Genomic DNA, 26,970 nt, shown 5'->3' on the forward strand with positions numbered 1-26,970 from the left:
CTAATTGTTCTTTCCAAATGTTCACTCTTCATATTTCTTACAATCTCGTTTTGCGGCCGTACGCAGGTTTGCTGGGTTGCAACTGTGATGAGTGAATTTTTGTTATGATAGATTAAAGTTGGTCCACTTAGTATGTTTTATCATGATGCATTCTCGTTCAAGTTATACATATGTCAAGTATAATACCCCCAATCATTGTATCATTTACTTTTTATTTAATATAATTTTACTCTTGCATAGAAAAAGTAATAAATTAAGTGATGAACATGTAACATGATTAACCAATATTTAGAAAACCCAACCAATCATTGAACCGGTAAAGGCACCATTATAAGGTTCAAGAGTTTAACTGTGGTTGAACCACATTTGAACCGATTACTACAATTAAAAATTTATTTTAGGTTTTTTATATAATTCTTACATAATAACATAAATAAAATTAAAAATTGATATATACATTAAATAAAATATGCAATCTAATAAGTACTTGAACCTTATAGTAATCGATACGTTTCAACTCTGCTATACCAAATTGTACATCAATCTATTGTTTTGTCGAAAAAATTTTTGGATGAGCAAATGAGTATTTTTTTTTGGTTTGTTTGATGAATTTGTTAAAAAGTATTTCAATCATTTGGGTAAACTGAACAATTGATTGAGTATGGAAACTATATATAATGCAACAACATATATAAATTTAACAAACAACCAACAATACAAAAATAAATTTAGTATCTCCACACATACCTACAATTAATTTTTGTTACTATTTTTTTAATGCTTAGTGACAATAATAACAATGTCAATGTTCACAACAAATGAACTTTTGAATTGAACGTCAAAAAAAAAAAAATTGAATTGAAACTCTACACATTAGGATCTTGAAAGTCAATCTCACAATACAACTCCATCCAATCACTTCCAAAAAATGACACTTGATATTGGCTACTCCTTAAGCAATAATATGTAAGGATCTCAGCACGTCATCACAATGTTTGGTGTGGTATATAAAATCAATAATATAAGGTCGGTTTAATATTGAGGATACAATTGTTTCTTTGATTTCAAACTAATTTTTAGTGCTTAGTTGGGTAAGTTTTGACAAAGCTTGTTACCTAATTCAATCAAAATTTATTAATTTGCCTTTATTAAAATACTCAATTTTTTTTTTTTACAAAAAAATACTTAATTTCTTATTTCAATTAGAACCAATCAACCTGATCATAAATTTAGTTCATATTGGATCATGATTGAGTTATGACAGGTAATTCATAAAAGAATATAAAAAAGTTAAATTAAATCATAAAATTAGTTTATCACTTTATAGTGCATTTTTAAATAAAATATAAAAATATGAATATTTCAAAAAAGTATCCAAAATTTATATTTTAACAATTGACTCAGTTTAATTCATATATTTAACCATTTACTATTTTGTTTCTTTTGGTCTAGTGGACAAAATTTTATCTTTTAAGATAGGGTCGTCTCCGACAATACAGAGGCCCCGTTGTAATCTTGATAATTTTAACACCCCTTAAAGTGAAAAACATCTACGTTCTGTTTAAATATATGAGCAATGATTTAAACATAACTTTTACCCACAGACATATAGATATTTACTCACGGACAATGTATAATTGACAGTAAAATAGTTGGATTCTGGATTTTTACCTACGTAAAAATGACATTTAATGACGGATTTTGTTCGTAGGTTCACAGTTTTTTTCCTTTTTTTCAAATTTTGAGGCCCCTTCAAGTTTGAGGCTCTGTGCCAAGGGCCTTGATGCACTTGCACAGGGCCAGCCAACCCTGTTTTTAGATGATCAAACAACTCTCCATGTTATAATATTTATACCATTTGACTTAAGTTTATGGAGATCCTTTTATTATTACTTTAATTTCGTTAATAATTTAGTAAATAACCAACAATACTTTAATTTCGTTAATAATTTAGTAAATAACCAACAATAGATTAGTTCAATTGGTAAATCACTTGAACCGCTTAAAGTATGTGGTTAGAAGTTTAAGTTTTGTCTTATGCATATGAAAAAAAATCTGAATAAGAGATGACAACCTAGTTTGTGTGCTCCAGAGTTTCTTCGACAAAGATTAATCATTGTTAAGTGAAAACTTTGTATCATTATCATGATAAAAAAAATGATTTAGTAAGTATAATATTATATCTCAAAATCTATTAAAAAAATATATCTCAATCGTAAAAAAAATATATCTCAAAATAAATATAACAAAAATTCCTAAAAAATAAATAAATAAACATAACAAATAAGAAATGAAAATAAAAGGGATATTTCAAGATTAAAAATTAAAAGAAAAGAGAAGGGATGTTACTTTTTTGCTTCGTGGACACATGTGATTTCTGCACCCTCTCTACCACTGTTATCTCTACATTCTCTCTTCTTTTTCCATCAACCCGACCGCCTCATGCTAAAATAAAACCATCATCTTGATCTACCTTTTGTCATCTATAAAATTGTCATCTTTATTTCTCAGTTCTACAAAGTTCATTTTTAAGACTGTCAATTTCTTCATTTTTCGACCACCACAAGCTTACATTGATAAAACTAAGTTCTGAAGTATAACAGTTTGATGCTCTCAACAAAACTCTGTAATAAAAATATTAATTAAAGTATGTTCGTCGAGGACCACCACGCCGGAGGTCAACCCAGCCGCGTTGGAAAATTAACCAACATATTTTTTGTTGATTTTCTATGTTTAGATTTAAACTATTCCCTTTTCTTTTATACTCATTTCCTCCCTTTTCTTCTATTATATTCTAATTTTTTGAACAATTCTCTATGTTCTTGAATGACATTTTATTATTTTTGTCATTGTAAAAGATGACTTCTTTTATCCATTCTGCATAATTCTTTTCTAATCTCTCTCCACCTTTCTTCTCTTGACAATAGATACTATGCTACCACTATAGCAGTATAGCCTACTTATTAAAACCATTAAAAAATCAGCATCATAATACACTTTAGATAGACTCTATTAGGATGATTAAGTGGGCCACTCCCTACTAAAAACTTTTTCAATTATTATAATCAACTTTATTCCATGGCACTTGATTTTGTTTCTACAGTGTGAAACTTTTAAATGTATTAATAGGTGTTTTGATTGTAATTTTAATATAGAAAATACTAGTTGAGGTTAGGGTGTTACATTCCTTATGTGAACATCTCAAACACCTTACTACTCTAGGATTTGCTTATTAGTCGGAATAGGAAATAAATTTCATCGTTTACCCGTAACTATCCCCTTAATATTCAATCACTGTTCAAGAATATCTTCATTGATAACACTTGTGCAGATAACTTAATTTGAGAGGCTGAGGTAGATGGAATTTATTCAGCTAAATTTGGTTACAGTTGGCTCAAAGTTGAACATGATGATTAAGTTGACAGAATTGTGAATTCGATGTGGAACAAATTGTGAAAACTTAAGCTCTCTGAAAACATTAAGCATTTCATTTTGCTTTCCGTCCATAGAAATGTTCCACCGAATGCTTTGGAATAGCCTCAAAATTATTGATTCTCCGACTTTCCTTACTAGCCTTGCACTGAATGGTTGCAGTGTTACCTTTTTTCTTCAAAAAGTATTAAATTAGAAATCACTTGTTCGAGTCTTTGGCGAGATAGAAATGACTTTGTCTATAACAATCGAACTTGGTATTCTTGGAAAGTTTTATATCAAACTCAGTCTGTTTATGTTTCTATTGTGGTTGTCTTTAAGTTCACAGAAGATGCTACTGAACCACGATTAGTGAGATGGTGTCCTCCTTTGTTACGAAAATGATGAAAGCTCCTTTGGTAAATCTGAGCCATCATAGCTTTTATGGTTTATGCAAAAATTATGGTGGTGAATAGATCTTTGGGTTATTTGATTCTTGTGGTTTTTCTTCCAACATGATTGTTGAGCTGCTAGCTATTCCGAATGGCATCAATCTCACTTTAGACAATAGTTTTAAGATGTGTATGATGTGATTACCGAGTCTGATTTCAAAATTTTCTAGGAGTTTATTTCTATTAATAGCATTTAGAGAGTTATGTTGAGAGTTGAGACGAGTTCGTGAAGCCTCTAGCTAGTTTTGGATGATGTTGGATTGGTTATCAAGTTTGTGTTCTAAGTTTAGCATGTTTATATAGATGTCTGTTGTATCTTAGAATATGTTAAAGCACCCTAGCTTATGTGTGTCTCAAGCCTTCCTTTTATTCACAGAAAATCCATATTTTACTGTATGAATTGATTTGAACATTTCTGAATCGTATCACAAAAGTTTCTGACTTTGTGTGAATCGATTCATAACATGTATGAATCGATTCACTCTGGCTTGTCTCAAAAATGCATGAATCGTATCACCATATGTCTCTGACTTATCCTAAATCGATTCACATATTCTGAATCGTATGAACATTCATCTTGGACAGCCTGAATCGATTCAAATATCATTTGACACACATCAATCTTCATGACATTTTTACCTTTCCAGCTTTGTCATTTAGTGGTCTTAATCGATTCACTCATTTAGTGAATCGATTCATTCAGTTGTTTTAGCTCAAAAATTTGCTCTTCACCACCTCTACTATATAAACCCTCTTCCTCATAACTCTTAATTCATTGAATCATTTGCAACTATTCTCTGTAGGTCTCAAAAACTCATTGCACATAAATTCTTCAAGATTAAATACTTTTTCTTAGAATCACTTTGTACATTGAGTCACATTGATTTGCTAGGGTGCTAGTAGAGATTGTAAGTTGGTTCTTTCAAGAAAATTGATTGGGCTTAATCAAGGTTCTAAAGTGAAGTGAATAATCTCATTCCACCTCCAAAGGACTTGGGATCTTTCTAACCGTTCTTGAAGTCGAAGGGGTTTCGCTTACCGGACGTAGCATCGAAGGCTCGAGTGAAAAGTTCGAAGGGGTGCACGGGTAATCAAGGATTCGAAGATTCAATGAGCACCGAATTCAAAGGTTATTTGAAGTTTGGGGGAGTGTTTGCATAGGGGTTGAAGAATTATGTTCAATTTCAAGGAACTCTTGTAAACACATTGTATTCAACATTTGTTACTTAGTGGATGACCTTGGTGAAGGGGTACTTCATCAAGAAGAGTAGACGTAGCTCAAGCGAGGACGAGAAAGAGCGAACTACTATAAAAATATTGGTGTTATCTCTCTTCCCTATCCTCTTTACTTTTTACTATTGCATGTGATTAATTGAATAATTGTTAGGATAATTGCTAGTGTTGATCTAAGTTGTTTTTCAATCAAAAGATAATCTAATTCATTTAAATAATTTGCTTAGATCAATTGATTGCAAAATCTAATCAATTCTTCAATTTCATATGCATTGTGTTTGCAATTGATAGTTTAATATTTTGTTCATATAGGTTTGACTTTGAAATTGTCGAAAATTTTGTAAATTGTTCAAGGCACATTAAAGTTTGATTGTTAATAAGATTTGTATTGTGAATCACTCAATTCTACATTGAATCTTATTGCACATATGTTTATCTTTTTGCTTATTGTTGTGATTGTTCGCGCACGATTCCAATAGTCTATTTCGTTAAAATCAATTTTTATTAAACTCCGAAAAACTTTTCAAAAGTAATTTATATCACATGCTCTTTTTTTACTCACATATGATACTTATCTTCTTTATAATAATATATCATATTCAAAATAGGCACTAAATATGGTGTGAAGAATACTATATTCGTAAAAATGACTAAAAAAGTTCATAAAGAAAAGACTCAAAGAATCTTTTAAACAATCCACCAAAAAGAAAAAGAGAGACTTAAGGAATTAGAATCTTAAATATTGGATTATCTTTTGTTGAATGTTGCTATGGAAGTCAACTTTCAAGCTGTGTCATTGGGCCGCGTCCCATTAATTGTTCCATATTAAACAAAGCTGAGTGACTTTCGCAAAGCTACGAATTAAATGATAGCACCAAAGAATATTAGGGAAATGTTAACTTGTACTTTAGAGTACATATTAAAGTACTTAAGAGTAAAAAATTTATTTAACAAATTGTGCTAATTTATTTGTCTGAAATAATAAATATTTATCATTTATGAAATCTTTAACATGCGTCCTTAAGATATAAATTATCATGAACTTAATATACCTAATCTAATGGAATCTTTACCAAGATTTTTTATTTAGCACCAAAGAATGAATCTTTGCGAAGAGGATAAAAGTACAATCTTAGGTATAGCTAAATTACATATTTATTACTTTAACTATTCATGGGATTTTATATTGGTTACATAATTTATTTATTTTTACGTTTTGTTCTCTTAACTCACTAAAGAATCAATTATTTCTCTCACCAACTCATAACCTAAATTTATTTATATATCTAAATCCTACTAAGTCTTCTACCCTAAACCGTATTTTTACCCTACTTTTTCACTCCTTAATCACATAGTGGTGGGCCATAATTGTGATTTATTCCATTAACCCTTTCATTAGTTAGTTACTAGCCAGTTACTAACCACCATTAACCCTTTTATTCCATTATACTTATTTTATCTTTTCATTTGACCCACTTAACTTAGCAATTAAGTTTCCTAAATAGAAGGTGCATTGATTTCTAATAAAAAAAGGCAAATGATATCTTGTGCCCTCAAGGGCACATGTTAAGAAACTCATTATAAAACTATACGCATAAAAAAATTACTCTTTTTTTTGTACTATATGTCAATGAAATTTCAAGGAATCTCTCTCTCTCTCTCTCTCTCTCTCTCTCAATTATACGATTTTTATCTCTGATTATGCTTCCTCCCAATTTTTTCTTCACCTCTTTCTCATTTTCCCTTGTCTTTCTTTCTCATTTTATTTTCTCCCACTAATCATTCATATATAAACCATTGTCCATATACTTTTTTCTTTATCGAATTCATTTATTGATTTTTCGCTTATGTGTAGAGAGAAGTTTTGGTGCAACAAAGTAGTCATTATACCTAAGTAAGAATATCACTCTTTTTCATTCATGTTTTCCATTAATATGTTCTATGATTTTTGTGTTTTTAGTTTTTTCCTTTGTGTTGTTTGATCAAGTACTAAATCAGTTTTTTTGGTAGCAAAGTTCAAGATTTGATTGATGAAGACAACAAGGTAGCTGATGTGTGTTTTTATATTTTGGTAACTATTTTAACAATTTTTTTGTAATAAATAGAGTGTTCTAATATTTCCTTTTGTGTAGGGAAAGAATTCTAATGGATATCCGGTGGATTTGAATTTTTCTTAGAGAAACAAATGTTAAATATAGAGATTGGATAATTTAATTGGTTTGAGAATTTCTTTTTCTTGTTGAGGATTTCATTAATATAAATAATTTCAAAAAATCTACTGCTAACAAGTATACTTTTAGAAATGCATCAATTGAGTGAATGAATTGATGTATGGGCTAAATTTTGAAATTTTATCTTAGGGTTTAGAAAAGTTTGTGTGTCACACGAGTTTATAGAGAAGTTTTTAGAAATGTGTGATCAATCATGTTTACCTATACATATTTGTAATTTTTTTTGTTTATGTTTCTAACCAAATGTAAGTTTAATATAAACAAAAACATTAATATTTTTATAAATAATGAATTACAAAAATAATATTAGTTAAAACTGAAAACGACGAATGAAATTCAGGTTGGTGATAGAAATGTTATAAAAAAACATACAATAAAATTTCATATGAAACACACCAAAAAAATTAATAATGGTTGATGTTAAAATGAAATGAATCAAAAATAATAATAATGGCTAATTAATTCTTACAAAAACACAAAGTCCTTCAGAAGCTGCAAAATTCTTACGCCTAATTCACATTATAGTAGATCACTTCGGCACTGGACTCCTCTTACAGAAGTTAAATTCTACTACTTTGATATTAACATTTAAATTACAATTCAATCATGTAGTTTACTCCAATTTCTGCTATAGTTGCGGGGAAAGAAAATATGGAATTGAAGGTTCGCGTACTTCGTATGAGGGATGTAACTTCAAGAAAAAATCCTTCAGAAGTTACTTATATGAATATGTTGTTTATTGATGAAAATATACTACAACGTTAATTATACATATTTCCAATTGGCCTTTACTTTTATGCATATTTTTTGTTATTTGCTAACATTTCCTTTCTTTCATGTAAAAGTCTAACAAGATTCATGCTACTTTGAGAAAGCATTTGGTGCCAAAGATAACAGAGGATGTTGAAGAAGGGTCAGCATATGGGGTTGACAAGATACTGGTAGCCGGAAATGATATTAAGTGCAAAATCACGCCACACAAGTATAAGCTAAATTGCATGTTTTTTACAAACCTTATCAAGATTAAAGATGATCCAATCAACCATTTTGATTTTGTGTCGTTCAATGAAATTTTGAATTCACAAAATAAGGATAGGATAATTCACTAAATGACACAATTATAAGTAATATTGGCTGATGTTTTAATTTACAAAATTCAGATAATGTTTATTTATTCCGATTGTAAATTTAATGTTTTTAGTGTTCAAATTTTTTTAATGAAATATTTATTTATTAAACCATAAGATCTGTGCGTCTCACGGGTCGGCCGGCTAGTAGTTAAAGTAAGAGTAACTTCACAGTATACCTTTTGTTTTTGTAGTGAATTCACAAGCTCCACAATCGAAGCATTTGGATCTTGTTCTGGATCGGCTAGAAAGTCAATCTCACGCTGACACGTGGACAAGAAACCGGTCAGATCAATGCACGTCACTCGAAAGAACATGCTAGCTCTGGTGCGCGTCACCCCACCGAAGCACACCTCCGTGCATCAAACAATGTACACGTGTCCTCTAATGACCTTTTGATGAGGCACCGCATTTCAAGTAGACGGTTGTTCTTACACGCGCCTATATAAGGGTGACTTTGTTTCACCCTCAAGGTATGATTCACTTTTCCAGACATTTTTTACACATTCAACCTCATTTCCTACACTGACTTGGGCGTTAGAGTGCTAACGTGCCTGCAGGCACCCTCCGTTCGATCGTGAAGACCTGGTCGCCACCGTACCGGAGCACTTTTTGCACTATTGCCTCCATGTTAGACTGCATTTTATCTTGTGTATATTCGACAGGTAAAAAAAGGTTTAAAGCTGTAAAATTCTCAAAGTCCATGATTGGAGTTGTTGAGTTCAACAGATACAGAGAGTATTCGATAGAAGCCACAGTTCGACAGACAATTAATTTAGTAAAGAATGTGATTTCAAGTGTCCAGACACGTGGAAGGCATGCAATTTCTCGTCGAAGACATGCAGTTTTTTGGAGTTTAGGTTCTACAATTATTTTTTCAATGCATATATAGTAGTTTTTCATAAGAAAAACGGGTCGCAAATCACTTATAGATTCTAACATTTAAAATATCAACGTCTAGATAAAAGAGTTACAGAATGTATGTAATCTGATTTGTCGAGCCACATTTACATTAATGCAATGCAATTTACCCTTTCTTTAAGTTTCTGTGTTTAAACTTTTAAGTCTTTACTTCCATTATCTTTACAGATCTCTGTCGAAAGACAATTATTTTCATACAAAAACGATTTTCTTCATCTGACTCATAAAGCAACCTATGAATATGATGAACATTCATGTATTTTCTGGAAAAAGATTGCACAACATGTCCTAATATTTATTATTTGATCCTGCTTGTAATAATCAAAACTAGTCCTCTTGTTTACCAAAAACACCGGTAAACAAATTGGCACGTCCAGTGGGACCCTGCTTGTGCAAATTTTGTGGCAGAAACTTCCATAACTTTTTAAACTTTTTCTAAGTGTTCTTGTGAAAATATTTCTAGAAAATTATAACTGTTTTAGGTGAAATTTTTTTGGAAAAAAAACTATTTGTCTGTGCATGCACTTAAGAAATGGTAAGGCCTTGAAAGAAATGGCTCGACCCACCAATAGTGGTACTTTTACGTCATCACAATCATTACAATCTTCTTCACAAGCACAATCCACACAGGCATCTGCCCCTCCTACAGTGGGTGCCAATGTGTCAACTACCATGGGGGCAACCATGGCAATGCCAGTTTCGACAACTGCTGCTGCAATGACACAATCAAATATAGGAGCTTTTGTGCCACCATTCACTACCAATATTCATGTGTCTACTAGTATTCCTATGTTTTCTTATCATCATATTAGGTCTGGATTGGATGATAGGTTTATAACCATACAAAATTTCATTATTCCCATGACCACAAGGGAACAACCTTATGGTATTCCAACATCTATGATGGCTAGTCTGCATAACAATGCATCTACATTTGCAGATCATGTAATACCATTCACACCTTATCATGCAAATATACCTTCTAGTTCAAGTGTACATGGTCGAAATACTTGACCAGCCTTAACTACAGAGTTTATGATGTCCTTAAGACAACAAATGGATGAGAGTGACCATTAGATGGTTAATATGTTAACACAACAAATTGGTACAATTTTTAATCCTTTCATTCAAAACACTAACCAAAGTTACCAAGCCTTAGCCACTCAAATGGGAAGAATAGCAGATTTCTTTAACCCTGTTAAACCTGGTCATCAACAGATTCCACAAGTCTAAAGTCTTCGACCTTTGCAAATTTTTGAACTTGTGGTTCAAGAAAAACAACTTGTGCCTCAGCCTTAACCTCAACCTGTCGAACCAGTAGTTCAAGCTCAACCAGAAGTGATTTTGGTAAATAGAAATAATGATGCAGTTGAAGTTGTTAGAAATGTTCAACAACAAAACTTTGGGGAACCTAATAACATAGCCAATTTGGTCGAAACTATCATGGCTCAAAATGGTCTAAACATGGGATTATATAGGTCAAACTTTGTTTTTGCTCTTTTAGGATATGTTTTACAAACTGAACTTTCAAGGAGTTGGAAAATCCCTAAGTTTACTAAGTTTGTTGGTGATACCAGTGAATCTACTATCGAACACATTGCACGTTATTTGACTGAGACTGGAAACATAGCAAATAATGAGAATTTGAGAATGAAATTTTTTCCAAATTCTCTAACAAAAAATGCCTTTACTTGGTTCACTACCCTTGCACCACATTCAATTCATAATTGGAATAAGTTAGAAAGGGTATTTCATGAACAATTCTACATGGGTTAATCCAAGAGTAAATCAAACTATTGCATGATTCCTAAACTTTTCAATTTGGATCAAGAAGTGTAGGAACTAGAATGCTTCCATCAACAAACTCAAACTTATCCTTAGCACCTAAGGCATGACGCATTACTCGAGCCCAAGCAAGATACTTTCTTCAATCCAAAGGTGGTGTAAGAGTAAGAGAAATCAATTCATCGCTAGGATGAACATAGTACTCTGAAGTAGTACTTTGTGAAGGATCTGTTACAGTACTACAATTATTTGTACCGGTAGAAGCAGAGTATTGTTGCGCGCTATGAAAGGATGAAAAAAGCATCAAGGTAGATGATGAAGATGAATGAGAAATTGCAAGAAACACAAACAAAAAAAACCCCTTCAATTTGTAGATAAAAATAAGAATCGAGAAGAAACTGCATAATTAAACAGAATCAAGAAGATTCTACGAAAATCCACATAAAACAAAGGAAAAATTCGAAAGCGTGAGCGAATTCACGAAAGGCTCATGATATCATATGAGAAGATAAAAAATAGAGAGAAATGACCAAAGTGACATATATTTAAAAATAGAAATAATTTATAAGTTTTATGTAGAAAAATTTACATTTTAAAGTTTCAATGTTTTGAATGTACCATTTCCAAGACAAAATTTTCACATGAGATTTCTTAACAAGTTCCTTAAGGACACTTGCTAGCATTTCCCTTAAATGAATGATCTAACTAGCAGTTAATTACATGGTTCCTATATATATATATACAAGTGATGGAAAGCTAGATAACTTGGAGAACAAGTTACAAGTTATAACTAACTTTGAACAAGCTTATTTTGGTGTAAGTAACTCAATTCTATCATCTATATCCTATTTGTGACTTGTAATAACAGGTTGTACGCTAGATGAAGTACTATCCTCTCAGAGCCGTTCCTTGGCATGTGCAAGGAGCTCTACGGAACCGAGCCTCCAATTTACGGGGGCCTCAATTAAAATCAAAATAATGCTTATTGTTAATTTGCAATTGTTTAAATTATCATTAATTATTTTTAGGGTCTTGTTAACTAGTGCCTCGGGGCACTAGTTAAGGAAACAAAAAAAGAAATATTTGCATTAAAAACATAATTTTTTTTACACTTTTTAAACTTTGACTACACAAGTTCTAAGATACTTATACTATATTTGGTTTCTTTAACTAGTGCCCCGGAGCACTAGTTAGCATTTCCCTTATTATTAAGGGTTATTTTTAATATTAGAACCGAGCCTCCAATTTCATTAGAACGGCCCTATATCCTCTAATAAGTTAGATTATCATGTAGTGAAGGACAAGGTTCAAGCACGATTGTTTCATTTGCTGCCAATTTCATCAAATTTGTTCACAAAATCTGTTCACATATCTTTTTTATATTCTTTGTTACTAAGTTTCTTAAACTAATTATTTTTTAGAATGGTGTTTAAGGTTAGCAGAAAATATTATTAGAAAATTGAAGAATATTTCTAGGTTGCTCATTAGTCCTATATCACAATAGTTCCAAATAACTGTCGTAGTTGTGTTTGGTTTTATTAAGTCTTGTTGTAGTAATTGTTTGTTAAATTGATTTAAGGTCTTGTTGTATTAATTGTTTGTTAAATTGATTTAAAGGATATTAACCATTTGGTCTAATGTTATATATGTATTCTTAACTTAACTATATTTCCTTAATGAAATTTATATGTTAATTTAATTGATTTTTTTTAATAATCAAGTGGAGACTTGATGTCGTTGTCTTTTGTTCGTCTTGAAATTTGAATTAGTACTAGCTAAATCATACAAAACGTTTTGTAAGGTGAATGTATCTCTCTTTATAAACTCTCGTCAGGTAAATTTTTCAATAACCCCCTACGTCCAACATTATTGAGTTTGGTGTGTATATATAAATTATGGTTGATCCAAATTGCTATATTGTGATATCATTTTAGAATTTTGTTGAACCTAACTCAATCTTACAAAATCGGTTTGTAAAGTGAGGGACCTCTATTTAAACTTTAACCAGAACTTATCTTTAATATGTGTGGAATTCAATTTTTCCAATAGTTATGAGGTGCTGGTTCAGTGCTAATTTGTCATTGTTCTTGACTAGATTAAGATGAGAAGTAACGACAAATAACGCTTTACATTTTGGTCCATGTCCATCTTTTAAAATCAATCTTTCTCAAATAACGCGTGTATAAACCAAATGCTAAAAGAGATATTGTGATATGACCCAATTGATTAGCACTATTGTAAACGACGGCATTTGAGCTAAAAAAAATGTTAAGGGTTATTTGTCGAAATACTATTGATCATAGTCGAAATACTATTGATGGATTTCAAAAAGATGGACCAAAATGTAAAGGGTTATTTGTCGTTACTTCTTATCTTAATATAATTAACAACAAAGACAAATTAAGGTGAATAGGTTGGGTGGACTTATATTAGAGTAAAGCACCCAAATTTGTAAAATCCATAAAAGTGTCATATCATATCATTCAACATTTGTCATCTATGGCGACAAGTTGAATTTGAAACAGAAAGAGCATAAGACAAGGCTTGCTTGGATTATAGTTATATCTGCTTACACGACATTCCAATTGGAATTTTGTAATACAAAATCCTTAAATTGAATTCATCCCATTTGAACAATTAATTTCATCCTCGACGTGTTTATATATATATGTAGCTTGGCATTGTTAAAGTCCAAGCTACTTCACTCATTGATAAAAATAATTAAGCTAGTTACTTGTTTTGCTTGCAAATTTAAGTGAATTGTAAGATCATGGCTACTTCCACGAATTCAAGAGAGTTTCTTATCTTCATTTGTGTTCTAACATTGCTTGTGATGAGGTCAGAGGCAAGACTTGTGCCTATTTTGTTCTCAACAAAGGACAAAGTGATGAATAGCAAATTTGGGTTGCGTGAAGTAATTAATGATGTAAAAAATAGTGAGTGGCTGCGGAAGAGGGCATTGCTAGGTGGAAAGCCAGAGAGAGTGTCCCCTGGAGGGCCAGATGCTCAACATCACTAGATATATCATATTAGTGTTAACCTGTCCTTGTGGTATTGGCTCGGGATCTAGGAGTATGCTCCTCCTCATGGTTTCAGATTCGATTCTCTTCAATGTCAATTTAAGTGAGCTAATTTAGCTTCTCCAAAAAAAAAAAAAAAAATCATATTAGTGTTTGTGAATAAGCATAGCTTTTTCATTATATGAGATAAGATCAATGGTAAAGGGAATGAATAAAACAATGTCATTATGTCACATTTGGGAAAATGAAAAGGTGTTAATACTTGTATGTCTAGCTACTAATCACATTTGTGGTTTCTAATGCTTATATGGTTGAATAAATGTAGTGATGGTGGAAGTTTTGATCATTTAATGGATGCCCCTGAATTGTATTTTATTTTCATTTTCCTAAGGAAAATACTAAATGGTACGACAATGTTTTCGCAATAATTGCACGACACTACTAAATTGCTTCTCTTTTAATTTTTATGACTCAAAATGATTCATTTAGTTCCTGATTTATTCTTTTACATGAAATTACAAGTTACATATTGTTGGTACATAATATTTCTTGTCACTTCTACAGTGTTTTGTCTTGTTTCATAATGTGAGTTAAGTTGTGTGTGACCTTGAATTATTCTTTCCTGTGTCCGAAGCTTGGATCTCCTTAAACTTGAGAAGTTAGAAAGACCCTCACAATTCCTATTGGCGGTGGAGAGAAATCTCTCTTTTCTTTTAAAACTTTGATCCTCAATCAAGTTACTTGAAAGAAACCAATCTACAATTCCTATATCACTTTTGCAATCTATGATTCAAAATCCACAAAAATTATTAGAAAAAAGGTTTAATCTTAAAAACAAGTGGAGAGAAAGGTTTAGAGACTCAAGAATGTTATTAGCAATATATTCACTAAGTTGAAAGGTGGATGGGTATAGCTATATATAGGCATGAGTGATAAGTGCAATATTTGTGGCAAAACAACGGCTTGATTTGAATCACACTCAGTATGATTCGATTCAGACATGTGAAAAAGGATAAATATGGAGCTATGCAGATTGATATGATTCAAGGGACATTTGAATCGAATCAAGTGGTTTCCAGATGAAGATTGATACGCTTCAAAAGTGCTCAGACAAGGAAATTAATCGATTCAATCAATCAACATTAGACAAAAGAGTAGTGATATATGTACAACAATTTCGAACAACTTTGATGACAACTTTCATTTTCTCTATTCTCATTGGTCCAAAACAATAGAGAGAGAAAAAGGAAGAGAGAGAATAAGAATATAATGTGAGTATGAAATAGAAAGTTGTCAAAAAGTTGTAATAAAGTGGTTGTACAAATATCATTTCTCTTAGACAAAATTTGTTGAGGTTTTAATGATGTTTTTGTTAATATCCTACCATAGAAATAGAATATGATTTATACGAAAACTTTATATTTTTTATTTTGATCACATGTATTATTTCTTGTAAATTGTTATTTCTATAATTATATATTAAGGAAGAGTAAATGATGCTTTGTTTTCAAGTATTTTACATGCATATTATTGGTTTATATGATGGAAAAGAAGGTGCCCAAGGGGTGAATAGAATTTTTTCGATTTTCAAAAGGTTTTTTAAAAGCGTGAATTTGTAAACTTATGACTTATTGAATTTGTGCGAGACGATGATAACAAATTTAAGACAATGAACAAGAACTAAGATTCAAAGCTGGATTGAGATTTTCAAATATTGAATCTTATTAAGCAAGTCAAATATCAGTATTCAAAAATACAAATTGCAAAACTAATAAATCTCAATTCAAACCTATTAACAATAAATCACACTAACAACTAATGAATACAACGTATATGAATCAATGGTTAGGAACTTAATTGAACCTTGATTGTGATAAAATTGAATTTGAAAGAATCTCAATTGAAGTAATTTTTTTTTGTATTCTCAATTGAAGTAATTGAGATTAGGTTAAGTGAACAAAAGTAATCACAATTAAATAAAGATTGTTTCAAACATAGAAATCATATACAATTATGAATGCAAAAATCTAAAAGGATATGGAAGAGAAGAACACTGAGATTTATAGTGGTTCCCTCTTTCGTCCTTGCTTCGGGGAACCTCCACTCTTCTTGATAGAAAACGTCTCTATTAAAGACTTCTACTATTGTTGAAAAATATTTACAAATTATAATAATTACAAAAAGAAATCTCTCAGGCAATCCTTGGAATTCGTTCACCTTGAATTCTTCTTTGCTATGTCCGAAGCTTGGATCCCCTTGAACTTGAAAAGTTAGAAAGACCCCCACAATTCCCCTTGGAGGTGGAAAGAAATCCCTCTTTTTCTTTAGACCCTTGATCCTCAATCAAGTTCCTTGAAAGAAACCAATGTACAATTTTATAGCACTCTAGCAATCTATGACTCAAAATCCACAAAAAATCTTAGAAAGGATGTTTAATCTAAAGAACAAGTGGAGAGAGGTTTGAAGACACTATAATGTTATTTGCAATTGATTCAGTAAGTTGGAAGGTGTATGGGTATAACTATATATAGGCAGGAGTGATAAGTGCAATATTTGTGGCAAAAACAACGACTTGATTTGAATAACACTAAGTATGATTTGATTCAGACAAGTGAAAAAGGATAAATTTGGAACTATGAAGATTGATACGATTCAAGGAACATTTGAATCGAATCAAGTGATTTCCAGATGAAGATTAATACTCTTCAAAAGTGCTCATGCAAGGAAATGAATTGATTCAAAGTAACTCAGATGAAGGTTGATACGAATCAAAGAATAGTGATATGATTCATCAAGACAAATCACAGAACCAAAGAACACAAATGATACGAATCAAAATATTCATGAAACGATTCATATTTACATGTCCAACAAGAACCCAGACCGGAGAACCCAAATGATACGAATCAACACATAGTGAATAAATTCAAAGGGATGGAAAAAAGAGTTTGCCACAATGAAACTTGACACACAAGAAACTTTGAAGAACCCTAAGAACATGGATTGCTAGGTGCTTTAACATATGCTAATCACTATAAAAGGAACAATAAACATCATCAAAATATCTAGCAACCTATTCAAAAATCATCAAAACAAAACTAACACTAAGGTCAACTTCACATATAAGTTATAGTATAAAAAATTTGTTAGTGTATATTAACCGTATTGTATCCTAAATTTTAGAAATTTTGCGTATCCACGTACTCATATGTACTTGTACTACGTATTTGAACTTCATAGGCTAAGGTTTTTTGAACAAATTCATAGGCTAAGGTTGATTATTTAACCTATGTTATTTACAAGCATTGCCCTACAATCCTCTTTATTTCCTTCATCATAGACCCCTGGTTCTCATCAAAGGTAAAAGAGGCTGAAGCTGAAGTGACTCAAAAGCTGGGAAGAATAAAAATATGAACTCCCGGTGATTACTAATGATTCTGGGAAAGAAAAAAAAACAATAATAAGCACCAAGAGAATGAAAAATTAGTTGAACCTTTGAGGGCATTGTTTGTAGGGGAAAAAACGACCCCAATAGGGTAGGTCATACAGGAGTTAGAGAAAACACAACTAGAGGAAGCAAGACAAGTTGAAGCGGTGGAGTTGTGGAATCCATGTGCAATTCGAGTCTCCTAATCACCCTTGGAAGCTTCTTTCAGCACCCCGAATGTTCTTTAAAATGAAGATGGGAAAGAGGGGTCATTTGTGGGCCATTTCTATGAGCGTTTTAGTAGCTAAAAAATTTAGATTACTGCTCTTCTCCCAACACATTTTGCTCGCGCCCAACTGAAATACCGAAAATATCCCTTCGTTAGTTAAGTAACGCATGTCTTAAAATCTGCGCATCTTAACATGCGCTGCGCAACTTAACTCACGCTGGAATTAACACTTGTGTGAATTAACTCACGCTGGGAATTAACATTTGCGTGAGTTAACTCAAGCAGAGGTATTTTAGAAAGTTCAGTTGGGCACGAGCAAGGGAGAAGAGCAGATTCAAAAATATAATATTGGGGTTATCTTACAATTTATATTTTAAAAGATGTTGCAATTTAGTAGATTCCATAATAATTAGGCACCTTCTAGGGTGGATGAGTCTCTCATATCATCCACCGTGGATGAGTGAAAAATCCGCAAGTGCACGGTATGCGGCTTTGTACCGTATCTTTTTGTCTCCATCCAAACTCTTTCTATCTCTTTTGCTTTCCCACCACTTCTAGATCTGCTTCTAAAAAACATTCTTCAATTGTTTTTTGTTGACAAATCTCTTCACTGATTCTCAAACAATCTTTTTTTTTTTTTTTGCATCTTAAAGATCTTGGTTGAGATTGATTTGAAAGGTCATAGCACAATCATACTAGAGTTGGTTGAGTTTTTTGCGTTGTTGAGATGCAACAACAAGAACCCCTATACAAATTTCAGTTCATTCAAAACATAAGACGAAATCTGAAATCGAAAACAAGTCAAACCCAGCAAATACTTCTTCTGCCAAAAAAAAAAATTGCTGAAAATTTAAATAAAAAAAAATCACATACACTACACAAAATCAATTTCAGATTTGTAACTAATCTCTTTTTAAGGAAGATTTGTAACTAATCTTATTTCCAAATCCAAATCCAAAACCAGATTATATTACATTATCAAAATCCTGTAATGGATTTGATTTCTATCGAAAAGCATGTGTTGTTGTTAAGTTAATAGAACTAAACGGAGAGACTTTGTAAAAAATCACTTGTGTTTGTGGATTCTTGTTGTCGTTTTGATTCTTGTGAAGGAATTAGAAGGATGTTTAGAGAAAGAAAAGTTAGGTTTGTTAGATCTCAAAACCTTCTTGATTTCAAACAGCATTAGTGAGTAAGATAAGATAATCTTACATAATGGGAAGATAGCAGTGATGTTGATTGTTGTTTATGGGAGTGTGTCAAGTGCCACCATACCACAAGACATATCATGGATCTCTTCCTTGTTGGAGCTACATTTCCAACCAATACAATTTTTCATATTTTCTTCCTTTCAACCATTTAGTTCATCTTTATTGAATTAATTAGATTCAAAGTTTGATTGTAAAGCTTATTAATTTCCAATCAATATATCCCATATTTTAAGTTAAAAAATCGTAATTAGGACCAAGCATGTTGAGAACCTGAGAAGGATGATGAAAAATTGTAGGAGAAAGACCAGGAGAGATGAGAGATCAAGGGAGGAGAGAGAAGAGAAAAGAATTGTATAAGATAGGGGATGTGCATCATAAATCAGTGGAATAACACTCATCCAACAGTTCACATATGTCCACATAACTCATCCACGTGGACGACTTCCTCCACTCATCCACCCTAGCCTGAGCCTAATAATTTTATAACCACTTTTCAAGATCTAAACCAAAATAAAATGGATCGATATGTAGAAAACTAGAAGAAATATAAATAAGAAATAAAAAGGAAAAAAAAGTGTACATCACCCTTCAATTGCATAGTATATGAAACCATACATTAGTGAAGGGCCATTATGAATGGAAAGGCCAATCTAAAACTGGTTTTAATTTCAATCCCTGCAGCAATAAACTGTTCTTGCAGATTTAATTATTAAATCTAGGCGTATACCTGCTCTAAATAAAACAACAAAGCCACCACCTCTGCCGGCAACATTACAAACAATTGTTCTGAATTTGCAAAATTTGATTCGGTTCTAAATGGAAAAATCCAGTAACCTGCCAGAAATGTATGACATGTTCGATTACTGGGAGGCAAATTTGATTCCCTTCTCAATAGATGACTTAAGTTCAGACTTGAGGTTTTCAAGGCCTTGTTTCTCAAAATCTGAGAGAGAACCTAGGCCCAGAATTTCCTCTACACCATTCTTCCCAATCCTCACCTGTAAAACATTTCAACAGTTTAGTCGATACGAAAGAATAAAACAACTGGTGGTCAACATAGATCACCGTTTCTATGAACACAACAAGTTAAAAGAAAATAGGCCCTATGCATCCACAAACAACAAGAGAATGAACCTTAAACCATTAGAAGTAAAAATAGAAACATAAAAGAATATAGTTCATTGCAGTTTCGATCACCTTGGAAGCAAAGAAAGGAAGTTCAGCAATGAGATTGGATTGCACATACGAGCACTCAACAACATCTGGAACTCCATTAAGACCTTTGAGGCAAGCATCAGCAAATATGGCTCCAGCATAACTGCAAGAAACATGTGAATACTTTACATCAACTACACGAAAAACTCACCCAGGAATCATAATTCTTGTAGTACTATCGAGTGTTAACATTGAATAAACTTATTCTAGTGATTAATTATACTGTCCAGTCCAGTATCAACATGGCTAAATCAAGACTTACGCCATTGACAAAGTTGCGGAACCCTTTCCAGCCTTGGCAGTCACAACCTCTGTTCCTCCATCTTGGGTCCTCGCAGTTAGAGCCTTAATGACATCATCATCCAGATTGGCTTGAGGTGATGCCTATACAAGAGAACAGTTAAGAGAATTACCACATACCAGCAGCGTTTGGAAGCCAAAATACATGTTAGAAGTACGAAAATGCAAGTTAAAGAGCAGGGAATTACCTGAGAAAATAGTGGGAGAATAGTAACTCCTGCATGGCCTCCTATAACAGGTACATTGACCTCTGCAGAAAAATCAAATGTTATGTACAACTAATAGCAAATTGGTCTGCTGTAGAAAGAAATCCAAAATCTTCATGCAATTACAATCCTTTCCCCACCGACCCCCGTTCTTGCTCGAGAAAAAACATTTCAGTTATGTTCAACTTTCTTTGGGAAAGCTTGAAGCTTAAATATGACCAATACTCAAATCCTCATGTTTCGTCTTAAGGAAAATTGAACAAAAACATTAGACTATTTGTGCGACAGTTACACTTTACATACCCGCAACTGGAACATTAGCTTTCCCAGCATAGAAAGTTTTTGCCCTAACTACATCAAGAGTTGTAACCCCAAACAATCTCTTCTCGTCGTATGTCCCTGCCTTCTTGAAAACCTCAGCAGCAATGGGGACAGTTGAGTTCACAGGGTTGCTTATCATGTTAACAAGAGCCTGATTCCATATTTAAAGAAGTACTCAGCATCAAATAAAATAAAATTATATTATATATGAATATAAAAACTAAAACCATATCATGCTTAAATATAGAAGGACATGCATATATTTACTTATTTCAATTTATCAAATACACTTGATTAGTTTTCTAATTTTCCAACTTATAAATCTCAAATCCTACACTTTTAATGGATGTAAAAAAACCAATAATATGCCACTCAATTATTAGTATTATTGGTCATCAAATCAAATTTTAAATCAATTCAATACACATAATAAGTCGATTAGAGAAATAGACTACCAGTCTAAGAGTAAATCCAGGGTAAGTTTAAGAAAATTAATTGATACATAACCAATTGTAATGAAATTCACTCATTTCCTTCATTGCATAAGCTAGTACACATGTTTAAAATTTTCACAGAGAAACCAAAATAAACATCACTGAATTGCAAGCAAAATCAACATAGAGTTACAGAAGAACAATAAAAAACAACTCAACGAAAACAGAGACTCACATGGGGGCAGTACTTAGAAATAGCAGTGGCAAGTGATTTAACAATGCCAGCGTTAATGTTGAAAAGATCATCACGAGTCATTCCAGGCTTTCTGGGCACGCCGGCAGGAATGATAACAACGTCAGCACCCTCCAAAGCTTTTCCAAGCTCATCTTCACCTGCGTACCCAGTTACCTGCATTTAAAACCAAAATTGGAAAGGAAAAAAAAATCCTCAATCAACAGCTCAACAACATTAAACTAAACTAAAAAAATCACGGCATTGCTGAAGGGTTGAATTTACAATAACATCAAAAAAATCAGAGTTTGCATTTTAACATTTGCAATTGTTGTGATACAACATCAAACTAAATCCAATAAAAGAGTACCTTCGTGTTCTAAAATCAAATGAAACCATAATAATAAATAAATCATGCATCTTTGCAGTTTACTCCCCCACAAATAAGGTTAAGGGTTAATATATGTTTACCTCCCATGTAATATTGGTGATTTCCGGTTTACCCCTATAAAAAATTGCAGTTCACTCCCCCACAAAAAAGGTTAAGGGTTAATATATGTTTACCTCCCATGTAATATTGGTGATTTCCGGTTTACCCCTATAAAAAAATTGTTTAGATTCCAACACTGTAATTTGAAGATTCTTTGACAGGGGGTAAACCGAAATTCTTTCAAATTACAAAGGTCGAAAGTATCTTAAATTTTGTAATTTGATGTCATGAAGGTCCAAAACCAAAGAATCTTTAAATCACAGGTTGGAATCTAAACAATTTTTTTTAAGGGGTACATCGGAAATCGCTCATATTACAGGGGGTTAAACATATATTAACCCAAATGTTAATTACCATAACATTAAAATACAACAAACGAGAAATGAGATCGTTAAAACTTATGAAACATGGATATGGACACCGCACAAGACAGACATAGACACTGACACGCCGACACCGCTGATCATTTAAGAAAATCACATAGTTCAATGTAATCATATATATTGGTGTCGTGCCGAGACACGCCTAATCCGAGGAGTGCTTGTGCTCTCATAGATTGAAACAAATGTTTAATAATTTAATTTAATAAAAATACGCATGAGATGGAAAATGTATAGTTTCTTCATAAAAAACACCGATTAATTCCGATCTCTCACAAGAATAACCCAATAAACAGCACCAGTAAAGTTAGCACCTTTGAAATTAAGATTCATCATCAAGCAATAAAGATTGAATTTTACAATTAACCAGTGAAAAGGGTACCTGAGATCTGGAGTTGATGTGGCTAACATCGGCAGCAACACCAGGGGTACCAGCAATATCATAAAGAGAAAGGGTTGAAACGAGAGGATTGAGCTTCATGAGAAGAGAGAGGGGCTGACCGATCCCACCGGCGGCACCGAGAATGGCCACCTTGCGTTCAGGCACCGGTTCGGTGGCATAGCCACGGCGGGTTATGCTGCGGGACACGGCTGACTTGACGGATCTGAGTATCGACGGCCTCATCATGGATGCTTCGAGATAGCTTTTCGAGAATAACGAGAGAGAGAGAGAGAGAGAGAGAGAGAGAGAGAGAGAGTTAGATATGAAGGAATGCTTATGCTTGGAGAGTGACGATGGTTCCAATTTATTGCGAGTAGAGATTAGTGACTGAGCATCTTGCAAGCATCAACTATTTTGGGTCCACACAAAAGTAGTAAATTTTGGGGAAAATTTGTGAGTGAATATTTTCATCTTTATCAAATGGGAAAGGTTAACCAGTGCCCGGGGCACTGGTTTAAGGAAGCAAATATAGTAGTTTTTGTATTGGAAATTGTGTAATTAACTTTTTAAAAGTCAAAAAAGTGTTATTTTTAATTCAAATTTTTCTTTTTTGGATTCCTTAACCAGTGCCCGGGGGCACCGGTTAACAGGACCCTTATCAAATTTATTTTCAACTCTTTAACTCTTATTTTATTGTCAACTAAAAATAAGTAAAACGAGTTGTTTATGAGTAATACCAACACATGTATTCTGTAATTTGATCTAGACATAGACAAAACTAGGGGTGTTCGCGGTCCGGTTTGGATCGGTTTTGAGGTAAAAAATCAACCGATCCAAAATAAAAATCACGTGCGGTTTGGTTCGGTTTGGATGATTATGTTAAAAAAATCCGAACCGATCCGATCCAAATATATGCGGTTTAATTTGGATCGGTTTTTGGATATCCAAAGTGTAACATGTAAATTTTTTTATTAACATTAATATTACTCATACACAATAAAATAATAGGTTTGGTACAAAATATAACACGAATTTATTAAAAAAGTTAACATTACACAATGAAAATGATTGATTATATTTGAAATAGATGAAGTAATAATAAAATAGATTAAATTAATGCAATATATTTTTTTTTGGTTACAAAATTAATGCAATATATAAGATAACATACCAATAAGAAATATATTAATGCAATATATAATACTAATAAAATAATAAATAATTATAAAAATTTACTTTTGCGGTTCGGTTTGGTTCGGTTCGGTTTTGAAAAAGCAATCCGAAATCCGATCCAATCATAGCGGTTTTCCAAAACAACATCCAAACACATCCGAAAATATTCGGTTTTTTGCGGTTTTCGGTTTTTTTGGATCGGTTTGCGGTTTTATTTTGGATCGGTTTGGATTTGAACACCCCTAGACAAAACTGAACGAGCACTTCGGAAAGCAGCCTGAATTGCAAAAGAAAGGACAGAACAACCAAAATCAATCCCAATTCAAGACTATTCATCAGACGAGTCAAAAATAGGAGAAGAACGCCGCATTACACTATGTGAGTGACTATGAAAGGCTAGACAACTTGGAAGAAGTATCACTAGATTTCCAACCAGCAATCCCGGTGGTATTTGACATCTAGAACAGTGTTATGCTGAATTTGAAATCTAACCAATTTTTAGGTAAAGAGTCGGAAGATTGCAATGCTCATTTGACACGTTTTCTAGATGTTTGCAGCACTATCAACCCAACTAGGTGTCAGAATTAGACAAACGTCTCAGACTGTTTGGTTACTCTCTAACCGGACGGACAAAGGATTGGCTGGACACATTACCAAATGGTATTATTAAGATTTGGGATCAGCTCAAGAGGGAGTTCTTGGTTGGACACACCGAGGAAGAGACTACCCCAAAGAAGAAAGGTATGATAGATCTAAATACTCAGGATGCTTTACTTGCTAATAATAAACTTCTTAGCATCTAACTAGAAGCATTACTAAAATGTTTGGAAGCTCGTGAAGTTGAACAACTGTCTGCAAAAACCATTTGTGACTTCTGTGAGCAAACTCACGAAAGTGGTGCATGCTTAGCAACAAGTTTAGGGTTTTCAGAAGAACAAGTAAAGTATATGGGAAATTATTCTAGGCAGCAGAGGAATCCATATTCTAAAACTTACAATCCAGGTTGGACATCCAAACTTTTCTTACCGAAGCAACAATGTTCTACAACCACCACAAACAAACCGCCTCCCAAGGAACCCAAACTTTGATCCCCCAATATCCAAATTATTTCCCAAAGGTTGTTTACAGGTATATGTACATAAAAAGACACTCAAAACCATATAGAACTTGAAATCAAAACATCATTTCAACACAATTCAACAATTCAATTATTCTTCACAAAAACTCTCAACAACTCAATTCACACCACAATTCCATAATTATGAACACCCATGACATCAATCATCAACAACAACATCTCAAAACAACAACAACAACAACAACAACAACAACAATTAACCATGAATTCATCAACAATCCAACAACAACATCTTACTTCATTAATTTTGAGCAAAACACAAAGTATACCCATATATACATCTCAAGCATGCAAATTCAACATCAACAACTTAATTATCATCAATTTCACACACCTAAACATTTTATCAAAATAAGAGCACGGATTTCACCAACTAAATTCACAATAATCACTTTTCACAATTAAGCACTTATCGGTTGATGTAGAAAAGAGATTACACTAAAAGATTATGAGAGAATACTAGCCCCTTACCTCAAATGAGCACAAATTAAGCTTAGGCTTCACTTTAGCTCCACCCTCTTGAATCTCTACTATTCTTTTCTTCTCCCAAGTTTCTTCTCTCTAACCCTTGTTCTTGCTCTTTCTCTCTCTACCTCTTTCTAAAGTTTTTGTGAAAATGAATGAATGAGTCTATGTGACCTAATTTCCTCAAAGACTATAGTTTATATAGGCTCTACACAATTGGGCTCAACCCTCAAAATGTCTTAACGGGCCTAAAGCTCTTACAACTAATTCATAAGGTTTCTATTCACTTACGGATAAAAATAACGAATAGTTACCTGTTCTTAACTATTTACCGCAACCCATTAATAACTTAGTAAAAATAATGGTTCCCACTTAGAACACTAAAATAATCCTCACGGTGAAATTACTAATTTACCCTTGCTTACAAAATGACCAAAATACCTGTAAGTCCAACATGACTAAAATACCCTTCTAACACTAAATTCCATTCATCTCAACCAAAATACACACAGAGGCAATTAATCACATACAAACAAATATAAACACGTATAAAAATCAATTAAAATAAGTCTAACGAAAATCGAGCTGTTACACTGGTCACGGCATTTGCCCACTTCAGTCGTCACATGAATGTACCTTGTTATAAAGTTGAAACAATTATAAACAGATAATCAAGTTAAGATTATTCGCACACTTTGAGGACTTTCAGGGTTATAACTTGGCTTAGGTTAAGGGTGTATATATTTGGGAAAGTAGGCTAACAAAAGAACTTGGAGTTAGTTCATTAACCTAGGGATTCCTACTAAACTTTGATAAACTGCCATCATTCCTTCCTTGATTCAAACAATATGGGTAAAACCGTAGAACTATTTGTCTTTTTATTTTTGACAGAAACAAACATTTTTTTTCAAGAGACTAAAATTTTTTGCTCTTGATTTTTTTTCTTTTTTCTATTTTTTTGTGTAGATCCATGATTATCTACATTTTTTTTCATTTTTTTCCATTTTTTTCTTTTTCTGACAAAATATGATCTATTGTTACCCCACCCCAAATTTAAGATGTCGTTAATTCCAAAGAGCAACCCCTATTGTAGCTTCAAAACATGTGCAATCATATTAATACCTATCTAACTCCAAGTGAAACTGTTTTAAGCATCTTCAACACCATCAACGTTGCTTTCACCTTTT

The 26,970-nt window shown here is 32.6% G+C and overlaps 1 protein-coding gene across 1 annotated transcript; it reads right to left on the reverse strand.

The window, feature by feature from the left end:
- Positions 1–19,612: 19,612 nt before the first annotated feature.
- LOC146899261 (malate dehydrogenase, mitochondrial-like) lies at positions 19,613–23,345 on the reverse strand. The gene is made up of 7 exons (XM_085735656.1): positions 23,008–23,345; positions 21,759–21,932; positions 21,072–21,240; positions 20,751–20,812; positions 20,525–20,646; positions 20,245–20,365; positions 19,613–20,045 (listed from the first exon to the last, which is right to left on the reverse strand). Exons 1-7 carry the CDS (start codon positions 23,251–23,253, stop codon positions 19,908–19,910), a joined length of 1,032 nt encoding a protein of 343 aa, XP_085591782.1. The 5' UTR covers positions 23,254–23,345; the 3' UTR covers positions 19,613–19,907.
- Between the last annotated feature and the right edge of the window lie 3,625 nt (positions 23,346–26,970).

The sequence above is a fragment of the Medicago sativa genome, chromosome 8 (genome assembly GCF_051527215.1).
Source record: "Medicago sativa cultivar Bolivia chromosome 8, Bolivia_mono, whole genome shotgun sequence".
NCBI classification, from domain to species: Eukaryota; Viridiplantae; Streptophyta; class Magnoliopsida; order Fabales; family Fabaceae; genus Medicago; species Medicago sativa.